At 43.3% G+C, this 27,857-nt stretch overlaps 1 protein-coding gene across 7 annotated transcripts in view; it reads left to right on the top strand.

The window, feature by feature from the left end:
• Positions 1-27,857, top strand: part of mcf2l2 (MCF.2 cell line derived transforming sequence-like 2) — a 376,220-nt gene that overhangs the window by 342,040 nt on the left and 6,323 nt on the right. For 3 of the 7 annotated variants that reach the window (XM_039810745.1, XM_039810746.1, XM_039810747.1), the window contains exons 28-33: positions 7,781-7,876; positions 9,106-9,186; positions 12,833-12,904; positions 13,329-13,439; positions 26,396-26,505; positions 27,329-27,441. In XM_039810745.1, the coding sequence (XP_039666679.1) occupies positions 7,781-7,876; positions 9,106-9,186; positions 12,833-12,904; positions 13,329-13,439; positions 26,396-26,505; positions 27,329-27,441 (583 nt within the window). The remainder of the gene's footprint in view (positions 1-7,780; positions 7,877-9,105; positions 9,187-12,832; positions 12,905-13,328; positions 13,440-26,395; positions 26,506-27,328; positions 27,442-27,857) is intronic. The other 4 variants (XM_039810748.1, XM_039810749.1, XM_039810751.1 and 1 more) reach the window with 4 other exon arrangements.

A 27,857-nucleotide genomic window follows, 5' to 3' on the forward strand; every position in this document is an offset into this window, starting at 1 on the left:
TTTGATTTCTCCAGTGCATTCAACACCATCTAGCCACTGCTACTAGGTGAGAAGCTGCAGATGATGGGTGTCGGTGCGTCCACAGTCTCCTGGATCACTGATTACCTGACAGACAGACCACAGTTTGTCTGTCTGGACCGTGTTCTGTCTGATGTGGTGGTGAGTGGTACGGGGGCCCCACAGGGGACTGTGCTGTCTCCTTTTCTGTTCACTTTATACACCACAGACTTCCAGTACAACTCAGAGTCATGTCATCTACAGAAGTTCTCTGATGACTCTGCAGTTGTTGGGTGTATAAGGGATGGACAGGAGGGAGAGTACAGAGCGCTGGTGGATGACTTTGTGGAGTGGTCTGGTAAGAATCAACGTGAATAAGACCAGAGAGATGGTGATTGACTTCAGGAGGAATGGAACGGCTCCGCAGCCCCTTTACATCTTGGGAGGAGATGTGGACATTTGAGGAGTACAGATACCTGGGTGTCAACATCGACAACAGGCTGAACTGGAAAATCAACAGCACTGCTGTTTACAAGAAGGGGATGAGCAGACTCTATTTCCTGAGGAAGCTGAGATCTGAGCCAGCAACACAAACAGACTGAACAAACTGATCAGGAAGGCTGGCTCCATTATTGGCTGCAAACAGGACACTTTTGAAGCTATGGTTGAGAAGAGGTCACTGAACAAACTGTTATCTATCATGGATAACCCCGACCACCCTCTCCACTCCACACTGGTCCAACAGAGGAGCACCTTCTCTAAGAGGCTCCGACATCTTCGATGTCGCACGGACTGCTACAAGAAATCACATCATCCACAGGCAATTCAACTTTTTAACACTTTATCACTGATAGACATCACAACTGCACTAAGTGCACCTTGCACAATAGCTTTAGCTACAGCTTTATCAATACTATAAATAAATAAACAGTTGTACATTTTTATTCACAACTTATATTTAAATTATTTGTTCTTGTATTCTATCCTATTATTATTTCATTTCTCTCCGTGAACCATCACCTTATCGTGGTGGAGAGGTTTGTGTGTCTCTGTGAACCTGAGGGCTGTGTTGTCTGGAGCTTTGTGCTCCTGGTCGGGTCTCCCAAGGCAAAGTGGTCTCAGGTGAGGGGCCAGACAAAGAATGGTTCAAAAACCCTATGGAAGAACAAGGTAGAGATGGAGTGACCCTGCCCGGAGGAAGCCCGGGGCCCCCGTCTGGAGCCAGGTCCAGACGGCGGGCTCGTCGGCGAGTGCCTGGTGGCCGGGTTTGCCACGGAGCCACAGCCCGAACAAGCTACGTGGCTCCCATCTCTCCAGCGCATGGGCCCACCACCTGTGGGAGGAACCGCTGGGGTCGGGTGCGCTGCCACATGGGTGGCAGTGAAGGTCAGGGGCCTCGACGGACCAGACCCGGGCGGCAGACGCTGGCTCTGGTGACGTGGAACGTCACCTCTCTGTGGGGGAAGGAGCCGGAACTGGTGCGGGAGGTGGAGCGCTACCGGTTAGATCTGGTGGGGCTTACCTCTACGCACAGTCTCGGTTCTGGAACCGTACTCCTGGATAGGGGTTGGACTCTTTTCTTCTCCGGGAGTTGCCCAGGGTGTGAGGCGCCAGGCGGGTGTGGGGATACTAACAAGCCCCCGGCTGGCCCTGCGTTAGTTTACCCCGGTGGACCGAGAGGGTCGCCTCCCTCGCGTGCGGGTTGTGGGGGAAAACTCTGACTGTTGTTTGTGCATATGCACCAAACAGGAGTTCGGAGTATTCGGCCTTCTTGGAGACCTTGAGTGGAGTCCTGCATGGGGCGCCAGTGGGGGACTCCATTGTTCTGCTGGGGGACTTCAATGCACATGTGGGCAATGATGGAGACACCTGGAGAGGCGTGATTGGGAGGAACGGCCTCCCTGATCTAAACCAGAGTGGTTGTTTGTTGTTGGACTTCTGTGCTAGTCATGGATTGTCTATAACAAACACCATGTTTGAACATAGGGATGCTCATAAGTGTACCTGGTACCAGAGCACCCTAGGCCGAAGGTCAATGATCGATTTTATAATCGTTTCATCTGATCTGAGGCCGTATGTTTTGGACACTGCGGGTGAAGAGAGGGGCAGAGCTGTCAACCCGATCACCATCTGTTGGTGAGTTGGGTCAGGGGGGGGGGAAGACTACTGCACAGACCCTGGTAAGCCCAAACGTGTAGTGCGGGTAAATTGGGAACGTCTGGAGGAGGCCCCTGTCCAACAGACTTTCAACTCGCACCTCCGGCGGAGCTTTTCGTGCATCCCTGTGGAGGCTGGGGGCATTGAACCCGAGTGGACAATGTTCAAAGTTTCCATTGCTGAAGCTGCGACGAGGAGCTGTGGTCTTAGGGTCTTAGGTGCCTCAAGGGGCGGTAACCCACGAACACCGTGGTGGACACCGGTGGTCAGGGAAGCCGTCCGACTGAAGAAGTCTTTCCGGGATATGTTATCCCAGAGGACTCGGGAGGCAGTTGCAGGGTACCGAATGGCCCGAAGGGCTGCAGCCTCTGCCGTGAAAGAGGCAAAGCAGCGGGTGTGGGAGAAGTTTGGAGAAGACATGGAGAAGGACTTTCGGTCGGCACCAAAATGAAAATGAACACAATGAACAGTTTTGCTTCTGGAAAACTGTTCGCCACCTCAGGAGGGGGAAGCGGGGAACCATCCAAGCTGTGTACAGTAAGGATGGGACACTGTTGACCTCAACTGAGGAGGTAATAGGGCGGTGGAAGGAGCACTTTGAGGAACTCCTGAATCTGACTAATACGCCCTCTATGTAAGAGGCAGAGCTGGAGGGTGACGGGGGATTGTCGTCGATTTCCCAGGCGGAAGTCACTGATGTAGTCAAACAACTCCACAGTGGCAAAGCCCCGGGGATTGATGAGATCTGTCCAGAAATGCTCAAGTCTCTGGGTGTGGAGGGGCTGTCCTGGTTGACATGTCTCTTCAACATTGCGTGGAAGTCTGGAACAGTGCCAAAGGAGTGGCAGACTGGGGTGGTGGTTCCCCTTTTTAAAAAGGGGGACCAGAGGGTGTGTGCCAATTACAGGGGTATCACACTTCTCAGCCTCCCTGGTAAAGTCTACTCCAAGGTGCTGGAAAGGAGGGTTCGGCCGATAGTCGAACCTCGGGTTGAGGAGGAACAATGCGGTTCCGTCCTGGTCGGTGGAACAATGGACCAGATCTTCACTCTCGTAAGGATCCTGGAGGGAGCCTGGGAGTATGCTTAACCGGTCTACATGTGCTTTGTGGATTTGGAGAAGTATGACCGGGTCCCCCGGGAGATACTGTGGGAGGTGCTGCGGGAGTATGGGGTGAGGGGGTCTCTACTCAGGGCCATCCAATCTCTGTGCGACCAAAGTGAGAGCTGTGTCCGGGTTCTCGGCAGTAAGTCAGACTCATTTCAGGTGAGGGTTGACCTCCGCCAGGGCTGCGCTTTGTCACCAATCCTGTTTGTAATATTTATGGACAGGATATCGGCGTAGTCGGGGTGGGAGGGGTTGCAGTTCGGTGGGCTGGGGATCTCATCGCTGCTCTTTGCAGATGATGTGGTCCTGATGGCATCATCGGCCTGTGACCTTCAGCACTCACTCGATCGGTTCGCGCAGGTGTGAAGCGGTTGGGATGAGGATCAGCACCTCTCAATCGGAGGCCATGGTTCTCAGCAGGAAACCGATGGAATGCCTTCTCCAGGTAGGGAATGAGTCCTTACCCCAAGTGAAGGAGTTCAAGTACCTTGGGGTTTTGTTCGCGAGTGAGGGGACAATGGAGCGGGAGATTGGTCGGAGAATCGCGCAGCGAGTGCGGTATTACATTCCATCTATCGCCGTTGTGGCGAAAAGAGCTGAGCCAGAAGGCAAAGCTCTCGATCTACCGTCAGTGTTTTTTCCCTCCCCTATGGTTCATGAAGGCTGGGTCATGACCGAAAGAACGAGATCTAGGGTACAAGCGGCCCAAAATGGGTTTCCTCAGGAGGGTGGTTGGCGTCTCCCTTAGAGATAGGGGTGAGAAGCTCAGTCATCCGTGAGGAGCTCGGAGTAGAGCCCGCTGCTCCTGGCGGTCGAAAGGAGCCAGTTGAGGTGGTTCGGGCATCTGGTAAGGATGCCCCTGGGGCTCCCCCAGGGAGGTGTTCCAGGCACGTCCCAGCTGGGAGGAGGCCTCGGGAAGACCCAGGACTAGGTGGAGGGATTATATCTCCAACCTGGCCGGCCTCGGAGCAGGGGACCAGGCACGGTTAATGTTGCTCGGGAAAAGGAAGTTTGGGGTCCCCTGCTGGAGCTGCTCCCCCCGCGACCCGATACCGGATAAGCGGACGAAGATGGATGGATGGATGGATATTATCATGTATATTGTATCCTATTATTTCATGTATATTCTGTATGTGTGCTGTGTGTCTGATATTTTGCTGCTGCAACACTGGAATTTCCCATTTTTTGGGATCAATAAAAATCTATCTATCTATCTATCTATCTATCCATCCATCCATCTTAAATACTTTAATCTTGATTCAATTTGTAGTGGCAGCTAACATTAATCAGCAGCTAAAACCACAATATCACAATAGATTTCACTTGTCGGTGTCCCCTCTGATGTTTTTTAGCACCCATGGGACAGGGGTTTGTTGTAACATTACTCCTCGCTGCTGGGGCCAAGGTTGGCATCTCCGGGGTGGACCAGAGACGTCTGGATGGCCGCTGTATGCAGGTGCAAGCACCTGGGGTCTAAAATTGTGTTTTTGACGAATCATTAAACTTTCTGTTAGTGCCGTTAGTGTCGTTAGCACCCGACACTGGAGATTGTGCTGGCGGGGTTTGGGTTGCTGTAGTCGCTGCCTGGGGGCTAACTGTGGCTATGTCCCCGGTGCTCTTCTTTATTATTCTTTATTTTTACTATAATTGCCACTGTTCATTATACCAACGGCTATAATTATTATGAATCATATTTCTGTGTCTCTGTGTCCCAACTGGCAGCAGCAGATGGCCGCCTACCAAGAGCCTGGTTCTTTTTTGCCTGTTGAAAAGGAAGGTTTTCCTTGCCACTGTCACACCAAATGCTTGCTCTTGGGGGGAATTGTTGGCTCTCTGTAAATTAGAGTGTGGTCTAGACCTACGCTATCTATACAATTGTTCTAAGATAAATTCTGTTAAGATCTGAAACATAAATAAAACTAGAACTGCAAGCAGTTATGACAGGGTCCAAGCCCCCTGGCGCCAGTCGCCCCCGACGACCTGGGTAGCGCATGAAAGCGGGACCCAAAGCGTAACGGTGGGGAGGCAAACATCGGGAAATATCGAGAGATGTGAGCTGCAAGGTCTGCGGTACGTTTCTGTTGCAAATATCTCATTAACATTGATTGAGTAAAAGGGCCAAAACTGGTCATTGTTGACTGTAGCGCTTCTACCTCAATTATGGCGCCCTATAAAGGCTGATCATCACCAAATCTGGAACAGAGCCGTAGAGTGGCACGTCGAACAATAATCTCAAGTTTTCTGATGATAGCATTTACTGCGGCAGAGATATTGCCATTGCAAATTTCCCATTTAAATGCATTGAGTTACAAAACGCGTCTACATTCATTATAGCGCCCCCTAATGGCCAATCCTCACCAAATTTAGTACAGCGCCTCGGAATGGGATTTCGAAAAATATTACCAGTTTTACTCGGATAACTTTTAATTTGGCCAAGATATGTTAAAGTTTGTGTTTTGTGGCTAGCTATGGAAATTAGTTTGGTTGTAAATTGTGCATACTTTAACGTAGAAAAATTCCTTTTGGTAACTTTTGGTCAGGTCCGTCTGGAGATGCTAGGCTGTAGCAGCAGTTTTATCAACTAATAATATCAAAAATAATAATAATCCTTAGGAAAGCAATAGGGTTCCACAGCTCTGCTGGATCTGTGAACCGCATTGCCTTGCAAACATGGTTCCCAGCCCCTTCGGGCTTGGACGCCTAATTAAATTGTATTGCTCTCTCGTTAGGGCCCACTTTCTCCTAGACTCACTGTCAGCTGCTCATATTATGTGCCATTATTTCTCAGAATAGGAAGTGTCGGCAAGTTTCACTCGGATAGTTTGTCCAATAGGCAAACGACTGTTTAAAAAGTGTGACATTTGTTTACGTTTGGTGCGCAAAGTGCAGTGTGAACACTAAACAAACCAAATGAAAAATGCAATGATGTTGCAACTTCCAACAGCCCCAAATCACAGAGTCTACTGAACTAGCATGTGAGAGTGCCCTAAGTGAATCCTCAAATTTACTAACATTTGTTATCCTTGGGGTCAATTTGACCCCAGCATTTGAAACCTCCAGAAAATGTTGGTAATTAAAAAACTTTTACCAAATTCATATGTTGATAGCCAAAACTGGCAACTGGAAAATGTTGATGTCAGTATTTTTTCTTTTTGAAATTTACATTCCGTGACAGAATTTATGTTTATGTTTTGGCCTGTGTGTTGTTATCAACTGCCCAGTTTGCCAGCCAGGCCGGGTTGCCAGATATACCTGTAAAAACGTAAACCCAGCGTGCTACAGCTGTAACGGTAGTACAGCCATGAAAGCAGCACACAAACGAACAGGATCAACGGAGATAGATTCTACCCGACCTAAAAAAAAAGAAAACAGCATGTTTCTAACAGTTGCGTGACCAGAGACGTAACAACCCCCTGGTAAATATTGGAGATGTATTTGAAAGATGGAGACAGCTTAGATCCCAAAAGGACGCAGAATTGGCTTATTTCCTCCTGAACAGGTAAGCATAGCTTCAGGCTAATTTATCACAGCCACTAGGGACGGGCATTTTATGTCATTTCAACATTTGTGTACTCACATTGAATTATATAGCTAGAGTACCCGAGTTGGTTACTCGGAAAACACATTGAGACATAGCCAGTAAAGTGACCCCTACTGGTCCGCTGGCGTACGCCGCGCTAACCCTGTTAACTGCTAACGTTACCGGAGGACCAGGCAAGCGGGCCATGGCTGTTTACAACGTGTAGTTCAGCGGCTGGAGCCGACAACGGTGAGTTATTTTAAGCCACGAGAGGGGGGCTGTAAATCGGGAAGAGAGGACTGTGAGTTTGCAGTGTGTTTAGCGATTGTTGCCGTAATTCTAAGCCAATGAAGTGTGTTCCGTCGGCAAGGTAGTGGTATTTTTAGAGTTTCGTATTGTAATTCTAAGCCGAGGAAGTGTGCCTGACAGTTGGTTACAGAGCTCTGCGTGAGCACAGGCTTTTATGACAATATATATATAGCCAGCATATAACGTTAGCTACTCCACTGTGCTGTGGAGTAATGTCTGGCTATGTGAGACTAGCATCTAACGTTAGCTACTCTGCTGTGCTGTGAAGTAATGTCTGGCTATGTGAGAAAAGCATCTAGCAACTTTGTTGTGAATTCTGCGGTCTCAGCCTGGCAACCCCATGGATGTATTAAGAGAACGGGCAACCCCCGTGAACTTCGAGTCTGGGCAGGAGGGGGCGGGGGAAACGACTCTCCAGTATTTTGAATTGGTAGTGCAGTAACTATTTTAACAGCTAGCTGCCAGTATTACATACAATATTACATATTGCACCTTTAATTCATCACTAATGCATTGAGTAAGTTTGGCATATTTTGTGAAATGAAAACTACTACCAAACATACAAACTCATTGGCACTGAAACTCATGTTGGCATATTGGCACCAATATAGAACATTTTCAGACTCTCAAGACCTACTCTTCTTCTTTCTCTGCTGTACTAAGCCCTGTTCCCTCTTGCTTTCCCACTCAGTTGAGGCTTCTGCCAGTCTATCAGGCCACTCGGCTGCTTATGCTAGGAAACGGTTCACCTTGGAGGGACTTTCTAACAGGAGGTCGCTTCCAGCAGGTAACAGTACAATGTGACACTTCTAGTGTTCACTTATGCTACCTTTATCATGAACATCATCATTACTGGCATCTTTGTCAACACCATCTGTTTTTTGTTCTCTTCATCTGTTTCTGCTTTGGTTTACATCTTTATCAAAATGATAACCCTCATCTTCCTGAACTGCTACAGCAGCTATCTTGCCTTTATTCTTCCTAGTTAAGTCTTTACTCTCCAGTCACAAAACTGCTGCCGTATTTTTCTTTCCAGGAATGTTATATGGATTTCTGTGGCAGTGTGTATCTCGTTGTCTCTTAATGCGTCTCAGCTCCCACAATGTGTCAGTATAATAAAGGCCATATCTCCCTCTACTCCCCTTTCTCTGCTTGTATCTGTTTATGTCTGTATACTTTGCATCTCCCCGTATTACACTAAGAAAACTATGATTTAGCAAAGAAAGTTATGGAGTGCTGTTGAAGAGATAGCATGAAGACAGTGAGACAGCAGGAGATAAACAGATAAAAAGAGAGAGAATCTGTCAGAGTCCATGGTAAGGGATCCAGTGGTGATACTTGGGCAAGGCTAATTTGTTCAGCGCAACACTGCGCAAAATGTCATCCTCTAATATTCAAGCCCTCTTGCGTATTAACATTTTTGGAGGACGGGCCTTGATTCTAAGTTCAATAGTATAGTTGTATGGAGTTTGCGTTGGATTTATGATACAATCTTCTTCCCATTAATGACCACCTGTAATCACATGACCAGCATTTCATAATTGTCATGGAGAGTTGTCATCACTAATCAAACTGCATCCACGAGGGAAGACCATGAGATGAGGTTAAAAGCTTCAATGAAAATAGTAGATAAAAACTGAATTTTTGTTTTGTCAAAGTTTTTATTTTTATTTTTGTTTTGTTTTTCTTTCATTATTTAATGCATTTCCTGCTTCCTGTTTTCATGGATTTTACTTGTAAGTCTCTTTTAATGCATTTGTAGTATTTGATAACTGCATCTTTATAATTGTATTAGAAAGTTAAAAGCCTTGTGTTTTAATGTGAAGATGGGTGTCAGGAAGTAAAGGTATTGCACCAATTTTTCTTTCATTTTAAATCTATATAACACCCAACCTATCTGTCCATCCTTTTCATTTCTTCTCCCTTTCTGTCCCTTTACTTCATTTCACTATGTCTGTCTCTGCTTCCGGGTCTCTTCATGCTTCTTCCTCCTTTCTAACTCTTCTGCGGTTATAGAGCCTGCTGTTAAGGAGGCAGTGGTCCCCCGCCGCTTCTCTCTCGCCTCCTCTTCCTCCTTCGCCACGCGACACACAAAAGGTAGCTGATTAACAAGTCTTCCTGCCTCCACATTTTGCTGTTTCTTGCTTTTACACTCAGTCTAATTATGTTCACTTTCACTACTCTTACACACATACACACAAACATCAAACTAATGACATACTGTAAACAAAGTTGTGCAGCTCAAATAGGTGAAACTGCATTATTACACTGCATTGCTTGATTATTATTATCAGTAGTTATTTCCATGGTGCAGTGTTAAGCAAAAAGGTGGATACAGTAAGGTGGGTAAAGGTGGGTACAGTAAGGGGTCGGTGTATCTTTTGGTCATTTGATTTTCCTTTCATAAACAGGTATTAAAAAACTAGCAAACAAGTGGTTGTTTGATTTTCGTTTTAAAACAGAATATGAAAAATTTAAATTAGGGCTGGGCAATGATTAAAAGGTTTAATCGCAATTAATTGCATGATTTCCCTGATTAATCGCGATTAATTGCATTGTTATACGCAAAATCCAATAATGAATTCAAAAGTAGTGTATAGCGCAATTTTATTTGAAATGTTATGCCATATGAACAAACGTGCCATAAGATTTGATCTGCAAACACTTATCAGCATTTTGTTTATACAGTAGCAGTTAAATAAAATATTTAGTGTAAATCCACAAAATCCTGAGCCACAATCATAACATTAAAACAGGCAATTTCTGAGATAAAGAAAATGTTTTCTTTTATCAGGGAGTAGCATAACCAGTCTATGTTCAGTACCAAATGTCCCTGTTAGAGTGAGGTGGAGCACAAACGTTTCAGCATAATGTCGCTCCTCTGTTTTTATTAATGTCAGAGCATGTGAATGCAGCGCCCACTTTTCATCAATATAATGTTCTGTAACTCCAAGGTAATTATGGTTACCCAGTGATGTCCAGTAGTTCCCAGCGAGAGTAACACGTTGTAAAGTTGTCGCTTTTGCTGTCCTCTCCTTTTCATACAACTCGTGTATTCTTCTTGGGATGGTGCGTCTTGTAAAATCTCATACCTGCCGTCATTTGTTGCGATTCTTAGAATGTTTCTCAGACCGACGTCCTCCACAACACTAATGGGCCTGCAGTCTGTAGCTATCCACTTCGCTATGGCATTTGTTAGCTTCTCTTGCCTTTGTTTATCTATACTTCTCCCACACTCTGCATCTAAAGTAGTCTGCCGATGTGCCACTGTTTGTTTCGTTGAATGATTTGCTGGTATCAACGGTGTGTATTGCACTTAGGTGATATTTCAGACTCACTCAACTCCGGTGATAAGAAAATTCAACTTTGCAGTGGTTACAAATAACTTTGGTTCTGTTGACTGCGCAAGAACTTTAAAATGAAAATGGCCATGCAAAAGTTCTGTACCCTTCTTCATATTTGTTGGTTTGTTTATCCAATTATTTTCTTTTCCAGTTCCTGTAAGCGCGGCAGCAGTCAACACAGACTTTTAGAAAATAAAAGCCTGTGAGCAACAGACTTTTACAATAATAAAATAAATAATAAAAACGGCGTTAATGTGCGATAAAATAATTGTCGGCGTTAATTAATTGATGAGTTAATGTGATAATAACGCGTTAACTTGCCCAGCCCTAATTTAAATACAAGGCATTTTTTCCTTTTCATAGTCAAAAAGGGATGTGCAAAATGATTTTCATTTTCTATTTCATATAATAACAAAATCACTAGAAAACAAAAACAAAAAAAGCCTGTTTTTTTTTTTTGGACTAAAAATACTTGATATAAGTATATAATTATTATATACATATTTTAAATGAGCAAAGTAAATGTAAAAGTTAAGTGGGTAAAATGTGGATAAAAATGTGTAAGATAAAATATAGATTAATGCTTCTGCAATGATGCGGCATGGTTTGGGATGGCACTATCAGTTTTAACTGCTTTTAACTGCCGCATTGCAGAGTGGCAGCAATTAGCTAGCCAGTTGGACATGAAAGGAGGGACTCCCTCGCATGCACTCGTGTGCACTAACATGCACGTGCGGCCGGTTGTGCTACCAAAACAAAAAACAGAGAAGCTAGGATTACAACACACAGAGGGGGAGTGTTACTTAGAAGGGTAAAATTTATCTACAAAAAGTAAATTTTTGGCCACAAGGTGGTAAATTCATATGGCTTTGAGCCTGTTCAGTTAGCTTGTTGATGGCACTTGGTATTACAATTAAAGTAACACCATATTAATTGGCATATTTTTACTTATTTTGTATTAAGTCTTACTTTGTTCATACTTTTCTGCCATTGTCTCAGGGTTTGTGTATTCTTTTGCACTTTTTGCTTAGTTTAGTCTTTGACCATAACAAATTGTAGTATTCAAGATTATTATAAAGAATTTGCACTAATAGGCTTTTTTTTAGGCGGTAGCCATATTGAAATTGAAAGCGAGGCTGAGGTGAGCTGCAAGCAAACAATCTCTTTTGTTCATATAATTTCTTTTTTATTGAACTTGGCCCCAAGCATGTTGTGGTTACAAAATTTACAATTATGTCTATTAGGAGTTCTTAGAAACCCTGTTCTTGGGTTCCAGTTTTTCACTTTGTTCAAACGATCTTACTATGCAGTACTTGGAAAAGTGTTTGGAGCACACTCAAGTGTTGTCTGTGGTCTGAGATAAGAGATGTGTTAATGTGAATGTTGATGTGTGAATTAATCTAAATAAATCTAACTTTTGAAGGTTATTATTAGTAAGATAACGTTATGTTAGCTAATTTATACGCTAGATTGGCTAGCTCGTTACATTATCTAAAAATAGGGTTCAACATCAATCCTTATTTTGGCAATCCACTAGCGAGTGGTTTACAGGTTTTTCGGAAATCAATGAAAGAAAAATGGCGCCCCACATGATAAAAGCTTCATTATAACAAATGTTCATTCAGCTCAGCAAATACAAATTAATGCCTTTTCATGTATTTAAACACACTGGTTTGATAGCTTAGTACATGTTTGCTTGATTTTTGGTTTACTGGAGAAAAATACACCAGCCACCACTGCATATGAGCCAATTGTTAAGTTAATTCTTTTTACACCATCACACTAGATGACCCTCCAAAATGTGTTTTTCTTCACAAAGAAGAAAAATATTGCCTACTGTATGAATTACCAGGAAACGCTTTATTCACTGTATGTGAAATAAAAATAATTGAATAATTACATTTGCTGTATGTGAGAAATGATAAGAAGTTTTCACTTTGTTTTGACACTATCGCATATGAAGCAGTCTAGGCAGCATCAATTCTATATTCTGTCAAAAATTAAACTGAGAACAGGTCTGCTTAGAGTCACAAGAATTTGTGGTGTGGCTCAGTCTTCCAACACGCATGATGGTCAATAATTAAGACATGGAGATAAACAGTGATTCACCAAAAAATTAAATCACTGATGCAGCCAGTAAGAGAACTTGATATATTCCACTGTGTACCAAATGGCAATTATCACTGTTCATAATGTTTTAAGCATTTAAGAAATGACACCTTTGTCTGTATGATAAAAAGCCTTTAACAGGCGATGCGCCATGTTACAGATTTTAATGTCTAAAAGGGGCTTTACAATGTTGTCTAAAGGGGGTTTGGTGGTAATGCTGTGTGTCTCCCTTCTTTTTAAAATGTTAGTATCTAATTAAGCTTCTGGTTTATGTTATTTCCCCTGGCCAGGTACCCTGTCTGCTAGTGTAAAGAGCAAGAGACATGAGATAAAGAGTGATCCCACTCCATTTGGTTATGAAGGTACAGGAACATGTAAAGATATGTCATGTCTGTAATGTACAGGCTCTGAGCATGTCGGTCCATTTAGCGTTTTCTTTGGTTAATTAGGCACAACCTATTTGATTTCTTTATTTGTGAATGATGTGAAGAGGATGTGTGGTATGTGTGCACATTTATGTGCTTGTTCACTTTAATTTCTTGCATGCTGTGTTGCGTCTGTTTTGTGATGTTTCAAATTGCATGAGCATCAAATGAAAAGAGTATCAGATAAAATGTGTTGGTGTAGTTTTGGTGTGGTGAGGGGTTTGTTGGTGTTTAGGCCTATTGCCTATTTGGTTTAATTTAATTTATGTATTGGGACCTTTGTGTTTGAAATTGTTTGTTGTTGATGATGTTGAGTGGCAATCATGATGAAAAGATAGTAAGAAATTGGGCTTCCCTCCAGATACTTTGCATGGTGCTTTGGCTGCAGTCAGGAAACGTCAGAGCATGACTAGCAGCACTGCAACTGCTGCTGGTGGCACCTCAGCTGTCCCTAGATCCACCTCCCAACCAGGTAACTGCAGAGATGTTGAGGGACTTTGTTTTGGTTAATAATTTGGTGTTGAGCAGTATTATTTGATTCAGTGTTTATTTTTTCTTCTGATGTGTAACTTCCAACTTCTTTCTGCAGCATGTTTATTTCTATCCTCAGATTGGTCTTAAACTATCTAATGCAATAACGGACTCTGTGCACAAATTTTTTTGTTCATTGTTCCTTCTATTTATACCTAGAGTATTTATTTATTTATTTATATTATTGGTAAGAATGTGTATGCAGTCATGGGCATTAATGAGGTGTGTGTGGGTGTGAGTGTGCATATATTTTAATATATTATTAACAGAGGTGGGTAGAGTAGCCAAAAATTATACTCACGTAAAAGTACTGTTACTTCAGAATAATGTGACTCAAGTAAAAGTAAAAAGTAGTCATCCAAATAATTACTTGAGTAAGAGTAAAAAAGTGCTTGGTGAAAAAACTACTCAAGTACTGATTAACTGTTGAGTAATGTCTGATTTATTTTTTAACAAAGCATTCAATCAGACAGACAAAAATACAAAATAATCATCTTTAGGCAAATTATAGTTCATCCAATCAATTAAATTAATTAATTAATTACAAAATAGCTCAAATTAAAATAATCCAGGTAAATTCAAGTACTTAAAAAATAAAAGCAATAAAATAATAATAAATGAAAAATAAATAAGCATAAGTAACACAAATTTCCAAACATTTATACTTTTTTACCAGGCTCTGCAGGCAGAACTAGAACAAGGTAATGTAGCTGCTGTTTCGCACTTTTACTAAGGTAAACATGCTTTCAATATGAGGCCAGGGGTGTTCCTCCTTGTCTGTGTCGGCATTGCCGACGGTTGATTCTGACATTTTTGTTTTGCTACGAATTTAAAGCTAACCCGTCCCGCCGCTGAGATTGAGTATGGTCACGTGACGAGACTGCACAACTACGTTTGATTGGTGAAACACAGTCACGTGGTAGAGCCTTTAGCGGAAGTCTCTCTCTCTGTCAAAATAAAACATTAAAATGAGGTACGCAGGGGGGATAAAAACAATGATGCATAGAATACCAAAGAGGTTAAAAGAAAAGTAACAAGCTCATTGTAGCCTGTAGCGGAGTAAGAGTACAGTTTTTTCTTCACACATCTACTCAAGTACAAGTAAAAACTATAGTGATTTAAAACTACTCCTAGAAGTATAATTTTTTCAAAAACTTACTCAAGTAAATGTAACGGAGTAAATGTAACTCATTACTACCCACCTCTGATTATTAATGCTGCAAATTGGATTGCTCCAACAGAGTTGTATAAATATATGCAATGACAATACAGATCTATCTATCTAAAGAAATAGTTTGTACCATCCAAGGTGACCCATATGACTTTTACGAACCTAACCCCAACCCTAGGAGAAACAGAGAAAAACATGGTTAAATGTACAATATATAATTTTCTGCTGCAAGGGATCTCTAAATGAAAACAATAACACAAGACTGTAATGGACAAGTTAATGTATTAAAGTTTTGTTCACGTTATGTTTAGTAAGGTTAATGACTTAATCCGATTCTCTATGTGGTGGTAGCTGACTTGTTAGCGAGCAACCCAGCTAAAGTTATAAAGCTAGCTGCACCTATGCTGCATGGATCTGCCGTTGGTTGCTTCGTAACATTAGCTTAGAACGTATACTGCAAACGACAAGCTAAATTTAGCCAATTTACTAGCCAGATCAGCCTCAGGAGTAAGTACCACATACATTCTGCGCCTGCGTGAGAGTAAATAACTCATACCAACAGGCAGCAGTAATCTATTCGTCATTCAACAAGGGAAACCGGACGTTGCTATGATACCCACAACAAACAGCGTTCGCTCGATCAGCGGTATAACCAAACTGAGTCTACAGTCCCTCTGCTTCACTCTCCGCCGGGAAGACAGCAAACTCTGGGAGATGGCTAACCAGACTGTGTCTCTCCCGGGCTGTCATCCATTCTCTCGGCAAAGAAGTCTCCCTACAGTGGGACCGGCCAAACGTCCGGCTGCTGGCTTGTTTGCTAACGTTATCATTCTTATTTCACCCACCCAACATGCCTTCATCATACACTGGTTACAGAAAATTAGCCAAACAAAATTGTCACTCATTTAGCATTGTGCTTTCCTACAATGTGACAAGAGCGTGTGAATTAAAGTTGTTACATTTAACTAATTTAGAGCCTGGCCGGCTGGCTGGTAAGCTAACTAGCTTGCTAGGGGGCTAATTGTTTAGCGGTGCAGAGAGAGAGTAGTCTAATTCGGTCTTTTTATTAAATATCACGAATAGGATATTGGTTTATTAATGTTATTTTGTAATGTGTAGGTATGTAGATATTTTTTTAAAGACATTATTGTTTGAATAAATATACCTACACAAGTAGTTATGTATATCTTGTTGTACGTTTGCCATCTTATGGATATAATGTGCAAAAATAGATATTCCAATCATTCAAACCTATGTATTTTTTAGAAGGAACATTCAAACTTCATTTTTGACCAGTTTAGACAGCACTTATGTGTAATGGATTGATCAGATGAAAAATGAAAGGAGCCTTGTGTGTGCCTGTCACAGTCGTTTGTTTGTTTTCCTCGCTCTCGTTTTCAAGCTGAACAGCCAATCAGATGAAATGGCCATTCGGCCAACGCCGACTTGACATGTTGAATGGGCCGAAAAAAGGCTGACCAAGGCCGACATGTGGTGACGGTGTGGGACACACTGCACAAACTAGGGAGATGGTCGGTGGTGGTGTTTTGCTTATTATTAAGATGTAGGCTACTTTTTTGAATGAAAGGTAGGCTAATATAGCCTAATAATAATAAAACGCCGACACCACCACTACTATCATTAGCCACGGCAGTCCTGCTACTGCCGAAAACACGTCTGTCAATTTGACACATTTGGTAGCATCTGCTTGAAGGTCCTGTTTCTTTTTCTCACGCAGCTTCTCTGCACCTCCTTTGCGTTTCTTCTCCATAATCTCTATCACTATTCTAGCCTGGCAGATGCACTGACATGTGCTGGTTGTGTTCCAACGGCTAACCGTTTAACGGCAGGTGGATGTGATAATGTTAGGCAACGGTCAGTGACAAACAGTTAAGTAATTTCATATACCCTTGCAGATGTACCCAAAGTATTGGAGCTATCATGGATATTGTTAGCCTCGCTACAGTAGTAGCTTATTCCCACAGACTGCTTAACCTTGTGTGAACCGTTTAACGTTACTCATTCAAAGTGGCCTTATGGTGAATAACTAGTGGTAAATAACGTTATGCCATACTTATTGTTCAAAAATACTTGTTCAAAAGCATCACTCACTCACGCATCTGATGACATATGCGACATATGCGGCATAAACCGATCCCCTGGCAGCACTGGCCGCTCACTAGACCGACCTGTGCCGGTTGTGTTCCACCAGCACACTGTTTAACGGCAGGTGGACGTGGTAATGTTATGCATCGGTCAAACAGTTAAGTAATTTTATACATCTTTGCAGATGTACCCAAAGTAATAGAGCTAACACGGCTATTGTTGGCTTTGCTACCGTAGTGGCTTATTCCATGGATGTATTAACGTACCACAGTGGCATATGCCATCAGCCACCGTGGCTGGTGTGCCTAGTGAGCAGGCAGTGCCACCAGGGGTTCCCCTGGTTTATGCCGCTGTACCACAGTGGCAAATGCCATCAGCCACCGGCAAATGCTGCTGTAGCGAGCGGCATGTGCCGCCATGGAATCGGCATATGCCTGTGTACCACAGTGGCTGACCATCAGCCACTTTTCGATCTTGGCGTCACTCGTTTTTACAACTCTGCAATGGGTGACCCATTCGGCCGCGGCTCCATTATTTACTGTTAGCACTGAGGAACACCAGGATACTTCCTACATAAAGACCAGAGATCCCTGAAGAAATATTTAGGGGAAGGAGGAGATGCAGAGCTGGACTTAAATGCAGAGAGAGGAAAAAACGCATCCTTTTCCTAAACCCAACCGTCCCGTTCTTCTTTTCCTAAACCCAACTGTCCCGTTGATGTCCCACGTCCCGTTATTGTTTTCCTAAACCCAACCGTCCCGTTCTTCTTTTCCTAAACCCAACCGTTCCGTTGTTGTCCCGCGTGTCATGGAAACGTAAGCCCACCCACGACCTGTTCCTTAACTTAAGGGGCCATGTTCATTTCATGGAATTTTTCCGTGGGCCCATTACGGAATTTTTTGCAATTCCGTGAAACTGCCACAGATTTTGAGTTAAGGGGCTGTGTCATTTCACGTAATTCTGTGAGATCAGGTTGAAGCGACGGTACAAACTGTGGCTGAATGAACACTGGACGGATTTCAACTTGTGAGAGTGGACAGGAGAGCAAAGGACAGTGGTAAGAGGAAGGGTGGGGGAATAGCGATGTTTGTGAATGAGAGGTGGTAACCACCAAGTTGCTAGCGGTTAGTATGTAACCATATTTCAATCAGGAGACTTCATTTCAGATATGTGATGATTTATTGTACATGTGCGTGAAATGTACAGTACAGTCTTTGGAGATTAGACTCCACCATCATTTACAAATTCTGAGAACATTTTTAAAGGGGTAGGGCCAAAGTATGAACCCCCAAAAGAACATGGCGAGAACTTGGTGACCGGAACGTTCCTATCTGATGTCATGATGAACTGAGAATGATACAGACTGGTATTGAAATTAGCCGCATTGAGCCCGTTAGGGTAGCTGACCAAGAATACACAAGAGTAAATGAAATATATTGAGAATGATGAAATTAACAATAACGATGATAGTGGCAATGATAATAGTTATAATAAGCATAATATAGACAGAACAATAAAAGGATGATTTGAATAGAGGTGTTTCGCGACTTAAACCTTGGCTGCTGCGTCCGGGTTTGGCTACACTGCATGTCGGCATGCGACTTAAACCTCGGTCGCTGCGACCGGGTTAGGCTACCCTCGATGTCGGCATGGAAACTGAGAATGATACCGCGTGTAATGTAATTAGGCCGCAATTGAGGCTGTCAAGAGTAGCCGACCAAGAAAATTATATGATAGGAAATGAATATATTGACGACAATGATGATGATGATGATGATATTAAAAGCATAAGTAAGACAGAACGATATATAAATGCAAGTGAAGACGATGATAGGGAGGATGAAGATGACAATGATTACATGGAGGTGTTTCGCGATTTAAACCTCGGCCGCTGCGACCGGGTTAGGCTACCCTGGATGTCGGCATGGCGACTTAAACCTCGGCCGCTGCGACCGGGTTAGGCTACCCTGGATGTCGGCATGGTGACTTAAACCTCGGCCGCTGCGTCCGGGTTAGGTTACCCTGGATGTCGGCATGGCGACTTAAACCTCGGCCGCTGCGTCCGGGTTAGGCTACCCTGGATGTCGGCATGGCGACTTAAACCTCGGCTATGGTATGGTCTTACCCCGGTTAAGTGAATAACCGGGTTATGCCAGTTCTCCCCGTATACATGAGCAGGGAAGAATGGGAAGAATGATGAGAGTAACTCTACCTCTGGTACCGTAGGTGGTGCTCTGCCAACTCACAATGCTTTTACTTCCGGTTGACCTACGTATGTCAGCATTACACAGACTGATATCTAAATTGGTAAAATGTAACAATTTAATGTTTCATTTAAACTCTTTTTTCACAGTGTAGGACAGCACATTGTTTCCGCCAAATGACTGCCAACTTGTTCGGCTCATTTTAACGTTATCTGTAACCAGTGTTGGGTGGAATAAGCAATGGTTATTCTTACTTTGTTACTTCGTTAGCTAACTAACATTAACGTTAGCCAACGGCCTTAGCGGGGCCTGCTCGGTCCCTCCCCTTTTTTGCCGAGACACATCATTGACAGCCCCGGAGATGGACAATCTGTTTAGCCCTCTCCCGATGTCCGCTGGTGCCTCGGCGGGGAGTAAAACAGACGGACCGCCGGCTTTTTGCTGCCGATGACCTGCTGATTCGGGAAACACTGTTTTGTTGTATGGTGTCATAGCAACAACTAAGACTCACAGTGCCCTGACAAATTATGTCCGGTTCAAAAACCACTGCAAGGGAGTGAGGAGGGTCAGTTGAAGCATGCGTAGACGCTTAAACCAGTCATAACCCGGTTAAGGTATATTCATGGAAGCATACCCTGGTTACTGAAGGAGTTCTCTACCTCTGTTAACCGGGTTATTCGAATTTTAACTGCGGTAAGGTATTTACATGGTGTTTGAGAAATCGGGCTATTGCCTTAACCAGAATATGAACTGCATGTAAACGCACTGACTTAGAGAGTTTTGAGACCACGGACTGGGAAATGCGCTGTAGGTCACATGGGGAGAACATTGACAGTCTCACTCAGTGTTACTGACTATATTAATCTCTGTGTGGTGAGATGCCTAAGAAGAAGGTTCAGTGTTTCTTCAACAACAAAACCTGGGTGACTTCTGAGCTCAAAGCCCTGCAGAATGAAAAGAAAAAAACGTTTTATATTTGGGAACAAATAAGAGCTGAGGATTCAAAGACAGATCAGATGGGTGATAAGAAAAGGACAGCTACAGGAAAAAGTTGGAGGTGTGCCTTTAACAAAACAACACAATGGAGGTCTGGAGGGGACTGAAAACAATCTCTGGTCAAAACAAAGACAGTGGGAGGGGCTTTGTATCCGGTGACAGGGCAAATTAATGGAATTTATTTTAATTAGATTTGATTCTGCCCCCTCTCCTTCCCCCTCCAACCACACTTCAGACCTGTCAGTGATTCAACCTTTCCCTCTCTGGCCACTGCGTACCCCCTCATCCCCCCTCAGGGCTTCTGAGACTGTGCAGATCAGCTCAGTGAGGTCATTCTGCACAACATCAACCTGAGCCTGGGTCTGGAGCAAGTTCCAGTCCTGTGGAAGACTTCCTGTTTGGTCCCAGTACTTAAAACTGCGCACCCAAGGGAGCCCAAGTGCTTCAGTCCGGTAGCCTTAACTTCTCACCTGATGAAGACTTTAGAGAAGATAGTACTGCAACACCTATGGACACTGGTGAGCTCAGAGCTGCACTCCCTACAGTATGCTTACCTTCCTGGCATTGGGGTTGAAGACGCCATCATCTACTGGGAGCACTGTGAGGGTCATGTTTTTCAATTTCTCCAGTGCTGTAAATACAATTCAGCCATCACTGCTCTAGCGGAAGCTATTGGGAGCTGGAGTTGACCTGCCACCTGTCTGCATGGACTATCAACTACCTCACTGACTGACCACAGTATGTGAGGCTCCAGGACTGTATGTCTGATGTGGTGATGAGCAGCACAGGAGCACCCAGGGTACAGTGCTTCCTCCTTTTCTCTTCAGCCTAATACATCAGATTTCAGGCACAATACAAACTGCTGTCATATTCAAAAGTTCTCTGATAATACTGCCATTGTTGGGCAGGTATCAGAGGAGAATGAAGAGTAATACCGGGGGGTCATCACAGACTTTGTCAACCGGTGTGAGTCAAACCACCTTCACATCAATGCCAGCAAGACTATGGAGATGGTGGTTAACTTCCGCAGGAGGCCGCCTCCAGGATGTCGACATCAAGATGGTGGAGACATACAAATACCTGGGTGTTCACCTCACCACTAAACTGGACTGGTCCAAAAGCACAGTTGTCCTGTACAAAAAGGGTCAAAGTCGTCTCCACCTGCTGAGGAGACTGAGGTCCTTTGTTGTGTGCAGGACCCTGTTAAAAACATTTAATGACACTGTGGTGTCTGCAATCTTCTATGCAGTAGCCTGCTTGGGAGCTGGGAGCACAGAGAGGGACAGGAAAAGACACAACAAACTGCTGAAGAAGGCTAGCTCTGTAATGGTCTGCCTTCTGGACACCATAGAGGAGGTGGGGGAGAGGAGGATGTTAGCCAAGCTGGCATCGATCACCTCTCACCCCTTCCACGAGACTGTGAGTTCCCTCCGCAGCTACTTCAGCAGCAGGCTGTTGCACCCACAGTGCAGGAAAGAGCGCTACTGCAGGTCCTTCATTTCAGCAGCAGTCAGACTCTTTAACACAATAACATGAGCCAACACTTAAATATATTCTGCACTGGAGGGATGACGTGACCAGCAACTGTGATGGACGCAGAAAGCTAGAGCTCCCTCTGCATTTCATTGAAAAACAAGGTCTATTCCTTTTTCTTCTACGCTAAATTGTTTCTGTTATCACAATGTCTCAGTGAAACGCCTGCAGGCGTGGAAAAGCAGGTCTCGTTGTTGTGGCATTACACATCCGGGCAGAGCCTGAGATGCAGGAAATTACGGTACGTGATCCGATGCAACCGCAACCGGACTGCAGCACTTTCACGATCCAACGGCCTCGGGAGCTTGAAGAGACACAACATGAGCTACATGCTAAAGGCACCTCAAACTCGCTTATCCACCCGGCCACCTTGAGAACGACCCACGGAGGGAGAGAGTTCACCTCCACTGCAGCCACAGATGCGGGTATCTATTGGGAGGTGGATATGGAGGACGACGCGACCCACACGAGCTGCTCCGCACCGCAGCCTGTTGCCGACAACGGAACCAGGAGCTGGAGCCGACGGCGAGGCAGAGGCTGGCGGACCCAGTGGCTGTGGACTAGTGGTATCGGGGCTACTGTGCCAGGTTTGACTTGAGGACTGTATGTAAGTTTTGGAGCCAAGCTTTGAAGGAACATTTAACTAGAATGTAAGAACATAATGAATGCTGGCTACTCAGTTTATAGTCTATGTTTTGTTGACATTTAACCGGGCTGAAAAGAGCATGATAAATGTTGATGACACTATAAGTTTTGGAGGCAAACTTTTAAGGGACACTTAACCAGACTAAAAGTACATGATGAATACTGGCTGGTCAGTTTACAGTCTATGTTTGTTAACATTTAGCCAGACTGAAAGAACATGATGGATGCTGTCTGTTCATGTTTGTTACTCCAACTAGATTGGTGTGTTTTTCACATAGCTTATTTCAGAATTTGATAGCTGGTTACGACCAAGTTCTAGGGTTTTTGTAACACCATTCATATTTAGCAGAAGAAGATTATTAGATGTGTTTCAACGTACCTGTGACTTTAAACAGGAGGGGTAATTGTGGGCTGGAGTTTACTCGTGTTGCATTTGATGTGGCCACGCATCTTGCAGATAGGGTTGTGCGGTCTCAGAGGGTTAGGGGATTTATTTTATTTTTTATGTTTTTATCACACTTTGCTCAGAGTAAAAAGTTCACCCTTTATTACAAATTTATCAGAGGATTTCGATAGGGTACTCGAGACATGTATGCGTGTACATTTTGAAGATGGCTGAGCTTTCAATCCTTTCAGTTAACATCAGGGGGCTAAACGGGCTGATCAAACGAGCTAAATTCCTGTTTAAGAAGGAAAAACATAGATGTGGCACTTATACAAGAGTCACATTTACGTAAAAGAGATGTAAATTGTCTATAAAATAAATACTTCAAGGTTGCTGCCTCATCTACTGACGACAACAAAACCAAGGGTTCCATTTTGTTGCACTCACCATAGACAAAAGTAGTAAAGACCTATCGGGCAGGATATCTTATATATGTACCACGACAAGGAGTAGGAAAATAGCCTTTGTTTCGGTATATGCACTCTCTACATATGATGAAAGTTTTTTCTCGCGCCTAGAGGCTGGGTGCTATGTAATGGGTTCATTTCTGAATATTTTCCTCTTGGAAGGGGAACAAGACAGGGCAAATGATCAGAGATGTTTTATCAATATTAATAAAGTTATGAATATGTGTATTCATAACTCCACCAAAATGACAAACAATCAAAATGGGGCACCACCCTGGAAGTCAGGGATCAATAATCAAACTGTGAAGGTGATGTTCCCTTTAAAATACAGATCTTAACTTGGTTAATTTATCTGGTATTCTTTCAAGGAACAAAAGGAAGGAATTTGAACACTGAAATGTGTTCAACAAACACACTTGGACTATGCTTGCTCTGGGGGAAGTGACTAGAATTGTTGGGACTTTATAAATTATAGAGTGTGGTCTAGACCTACTCCATCTGTAAAGTGTCTCGAGATAACTTGTTATGATTTGATACTATAAATAAAATTTAATAGAATAAAGAAAAGGCACCTTGAGTCTTGGTTCTGACAGTGTTCACCCTCTCATTCAGTACAGTAGCTAACTTCTTCCCACCAGGAGAAAAGAAATGTGGCATTTACAGTTTTAAACCAGGCTTCATTAGTCAAACACAACATATATCAACAGTATCATGATCAAATGATACATTCACAGCAAAATAATGGGACACAGTGGTCACCATCAGATTAATAATCAACTGTGCACCAGTAGCACATTAATCAAAATCACATTAATGTCATAATTTGCAGCATTAGCAGTTATTACATTAATAAACACACCTAGATTCTCTGCCCAGAACTTTAAGCCTTACGCGTGTTATCGTCCATCAGTCCATAGGTTTCCACGGAAAAATAGAACGAAGTTAATCACTCGTCAATGATTAACTAGAAATTCCTCCTTGGGGCAGTGGAGGAAAAAAACAGTTCAGGTCGACGGTTTACAAAAACGGTGTCTGTGTGTGTTTCAGGATCCAATCAATCCGCTTTTTGTCTGGAAAATGGATCAATTTAGCACAAGCTTGTTGTGTTAACCTGTCTTCAACTGGAGTTGAGGTGGAAAGCAAGAGTTTTTGGGTGCTCAGGCTATTTATAGCTCAGGTCCCCTGACCTGGCTCCATGCTGTTTTATGGTCCAAGAAGCCAATGGGAGATCAGAGTTCTCGGACCTGTGGCCATTTTGTGCAGTAACACTTACGTGAGACTTGCAGGCTGTTGATGTAAAATGGGTTCACCCTCTTTTCTGAGGAGACATGGATTGGAATTTTGTAAAAATATTTTTGAAAATTGTAGGTCCTTTCTTTGTCTCAGGCCCATTGTTTCTGAGCACATGTTGGCCAGAAATCCTTTGTTTGAAAATTATAATGTTTAACCCACTACTGGATGGTTCCAACACAGATTTTAATTTACTTTTTGTGTCCCAACCTAGCAGATCAGCCCTCCAGATTGTTGAGATGTGGTTCGAAAGACACACCAAATTGTTGGAAATTGAAGACAGCCAATGTCTTCATGTCCTGTGGTCCTGTGACAAGGTCCAGGAATTGTCGCCAGGATACATGATTACATGATAACAGGGACCCAGGTTCCATTCAGCCCAAGACTATTCGTTCTGGAAGATGGGTCAATCCTAAGTGGGATAGATAATTACATAAGAAGCTGGGTCCATCTACTTTAATGATAGCTAGACATAGTCTTCTAAGAGGATGGAGGACTAAAAGGGTGCCTTCAATCCAGGAGTGGGCCTGTGAGATGGCTAGAGTGGCAGCATTGTGAAAAAATGTCATATAAATGGTTTGCAAGATTGAATGTTTCAACCCAGTCTCACGGCAGTTCGTGTAAATGTACACGTTATTTTAATCTATTGAACGTGTTCACGGAAACGTTTTTCTCGTTTTTTTCGTGTAAATATACATGTTTTTCTCGACCGAGGCGCCCGGGGAAAGGACGCCGGGAGGCGGCCTCATGAGGCGTCACACGCCGGCCGGGAGGCGCCCGGGGAAAGGACGCCTGGAGGCGGCCTCATGAGGTGCCACACGCCGGCCGGGAGGCGCCCGGGGAAAGGACGCCGGGAAGCGGCCTCATGAGGCGCCACACGCCGGCCAAAACAACGGCACGGCCGCCACTCGCGATCGGGGAAACGATGCGCCACAATAACGAGACGGTTGGGGTTAGGAAAAAAAAAGAACTGGGAAAGGAACCGTCACACGCGGGACACGCCGAAAAAGGAACTGCAACGCGCGGGACAAAGGTACTGCCACACGCGGGACGCGATCCCGGTCTCCGGTGTGAAAGCCCTGTGTTTTACCCATCCACCACCCCGACCAACCTCCCTACGCGGATTTTCGGCTTCTTATATTACTCCCTACAATTTCGTTCTGTGGCAACGTAATATGCTTCCCATTGAAATACATTGGTTCACAATTTCGTGTTGTCCACAACGTAAAAAACGAGAAAAACGTTTCCGTGAACACGTTCAATAGATTAAGAATAACGTGTACATTTACACGAACTGCCATGAGACTGGGCTGAATGTTTACACTACAAAAAGCTTTCTGGAGGGCTCCTAAGATGCCATGTACTGTGGAGAGATGAATACTAAGTGCTTATTGTTTTGTTATACAATACCAGTCAAAGGTTTGGACACGCTTTCTCATTCACTTGAAGTGTGTCCAAACTTATATTAAAAGTAATAAATATATTTATTTGATTTACAGTTTGGTGTCTATTTTGTTAATTGTGTATTGTATTGTCTTGAATATTATGGTTATTATTTCATATTGTTTTATTTTTTGTGGTGATGACGTAGGGGGGATTCAGGGGGGAGGGGATGTGTTCATGTTGTGAGATGTATATTTTGTATTTTGTTCAAAAAACAAACAAAACTGTGAATCGTAAAAAAGTTGGACTATAGAAGTCATTTCTTTTACCCAATAATTCAATAAGGAAAGCAAACGCACTACACCCAACAGCGCAGCTTGGCCACATAATCTTACAACATTTCAATCTAACATTAATGCTGAATGTAGAGACATTATTGTTTTTAATAACTTTAGTCTAAAAAAAGTTGTCTTGACTTGGTTGTCATATTCTGCTAGTATTACATAGTCATTCTTTGTGTGAGAAGCTTGGCTAGAGGTTTAATTGCAAACAGACTCATCAAGCTTTTATGATGATGTGATACAAATTACTAAACTGCACAGCAAATTATTTACCTTCCTGTTAATGAAGCATCATCACCTGCCAAGTGGAATAGTAATATGGCATTTGTTTATGAGTACATTTTGGTGGTTAATAATGTGTATTGATTCCCCTCAGGCTGGGCCCAGCAGCGACTCCCTTCCATGGACACAGACGACTTTGAGCCGATCCCCTCCAGTGCGGAGGAATCCTCCAACTCTTCAGAAGAGGAAGGCAACAATAAAAATGTAGGTAACACTCAAGAGTACAGAAAATGTAGGAAAGTTTAACCCAGGTATGACTTTGAGCACTACTGGGCCTACTTTCTAAAATGTATTGCCTCCGCCAAGGCCCAAAGTTGCAAATACTATTATTGTGAATTAAAAAAAGACATGAGTTTAGTACCACTGACTCTACGTTGTCAAACCTTGGCATGAGTGAAAAATGTAGCACGACCTGACCCATTCCGTGCACTGTATTTTTTTTTAAATGAATGATTGTACAGGTAAAGCAAAATAAGTGATTTCTTACTAAACACACTCACATGTTACAAAAAAAATACTTGTTGATAAAGACTGTAAACTGTGTAGTAGCCTACTGAATTGTGGAGTTAGAATGGGAAGGATTATAGCTGCACAGGTCTGCTGGGTATGGCAGCCTTTTCAGATCCATCATAATCTGTGTGACAGTACAGTAGACACAAGCTAGACACACTGAGCGTGTTGGGCAATCATGGACAGTCTTTTTAAGGAATTTACATTTTTGCATCATGGGATAGATGGTAAATTAAAATAGTTGTGTTTATCAGAAAAAAAGGTTAATCCCGTCTGTGGATGAAATTTGCAACAGTTTATAAATTTGAATTTTATATTTTTTCCACATTTTCTAGATTTAGCACTCCGTTGGATATTTGTCATTTTAACTAGAAAAGGCGATGATTAGCTAAAATCAAGAAACTATTTATTAGTGTTGCCATTATGGTTTGATGAATCCACGCATTTTACAACATAAACCACATCCAAAATGGAACTGGCTAAATGCAAAGTTTGACTCAGTCATTTCTTTTTGCAGGATGACAGTGGTCGTTTCCGGGTGCAGCTTACCTATGAGTCCTGTGAAGCGCGAGACCTCTCTGAGACGGGTGACTTGGTCCAGTTTCTGAAGGAAGCACAGAGCGGACAATGGTGAGTTCCAGTTGGCTCCACTGTAGAACGTAGGAAGTCCGCCAGCTTGTTCCTGCTTGTCATTGTTTGCCTGGTTTGGTTTCTCTCATTTAGTTGCAGCTCCCCCAACTTAGCACTATATTTGAAATCTCTGGCTAAGTGGATCCCAATGTACCGGTTCAAACACATTTTGCTCCTAAATAAGGGTACAAGAAAAAAAATTACCAGTTTCTTTCCAGTACAACAAGAGCAAGCATCTCAAAAATAAGTTAAAAAAAATTTGTGACATTTCATTATGTGTTCCCAAGAGGGTCTAGCTGCAGAACTCCACTGTGGAGTCACTTCTGGTGCAGGCTCCACTGTCAGAACACCTTCACTGTCAGGACAGGAAATGTACACAGAAAATACAAAATAAAGTGTGTAAACTCTTCCAGTGA

The sequence above is a fragment of the Perca fluviatilis genome, chromosome 9 (assembly GCF_010015445.1).
Source record: "Perca fluviatilis chromosome 9, GENO_Pfluv_1.0, whole genome shotgun sequence".
Taxonomy (NCBI): domain Eukaryota; kingdom Metazoa; phylum Chordata; class Actinopteri; order Perciformes; family Percidae; genus Perca; species Perca fluviatilis.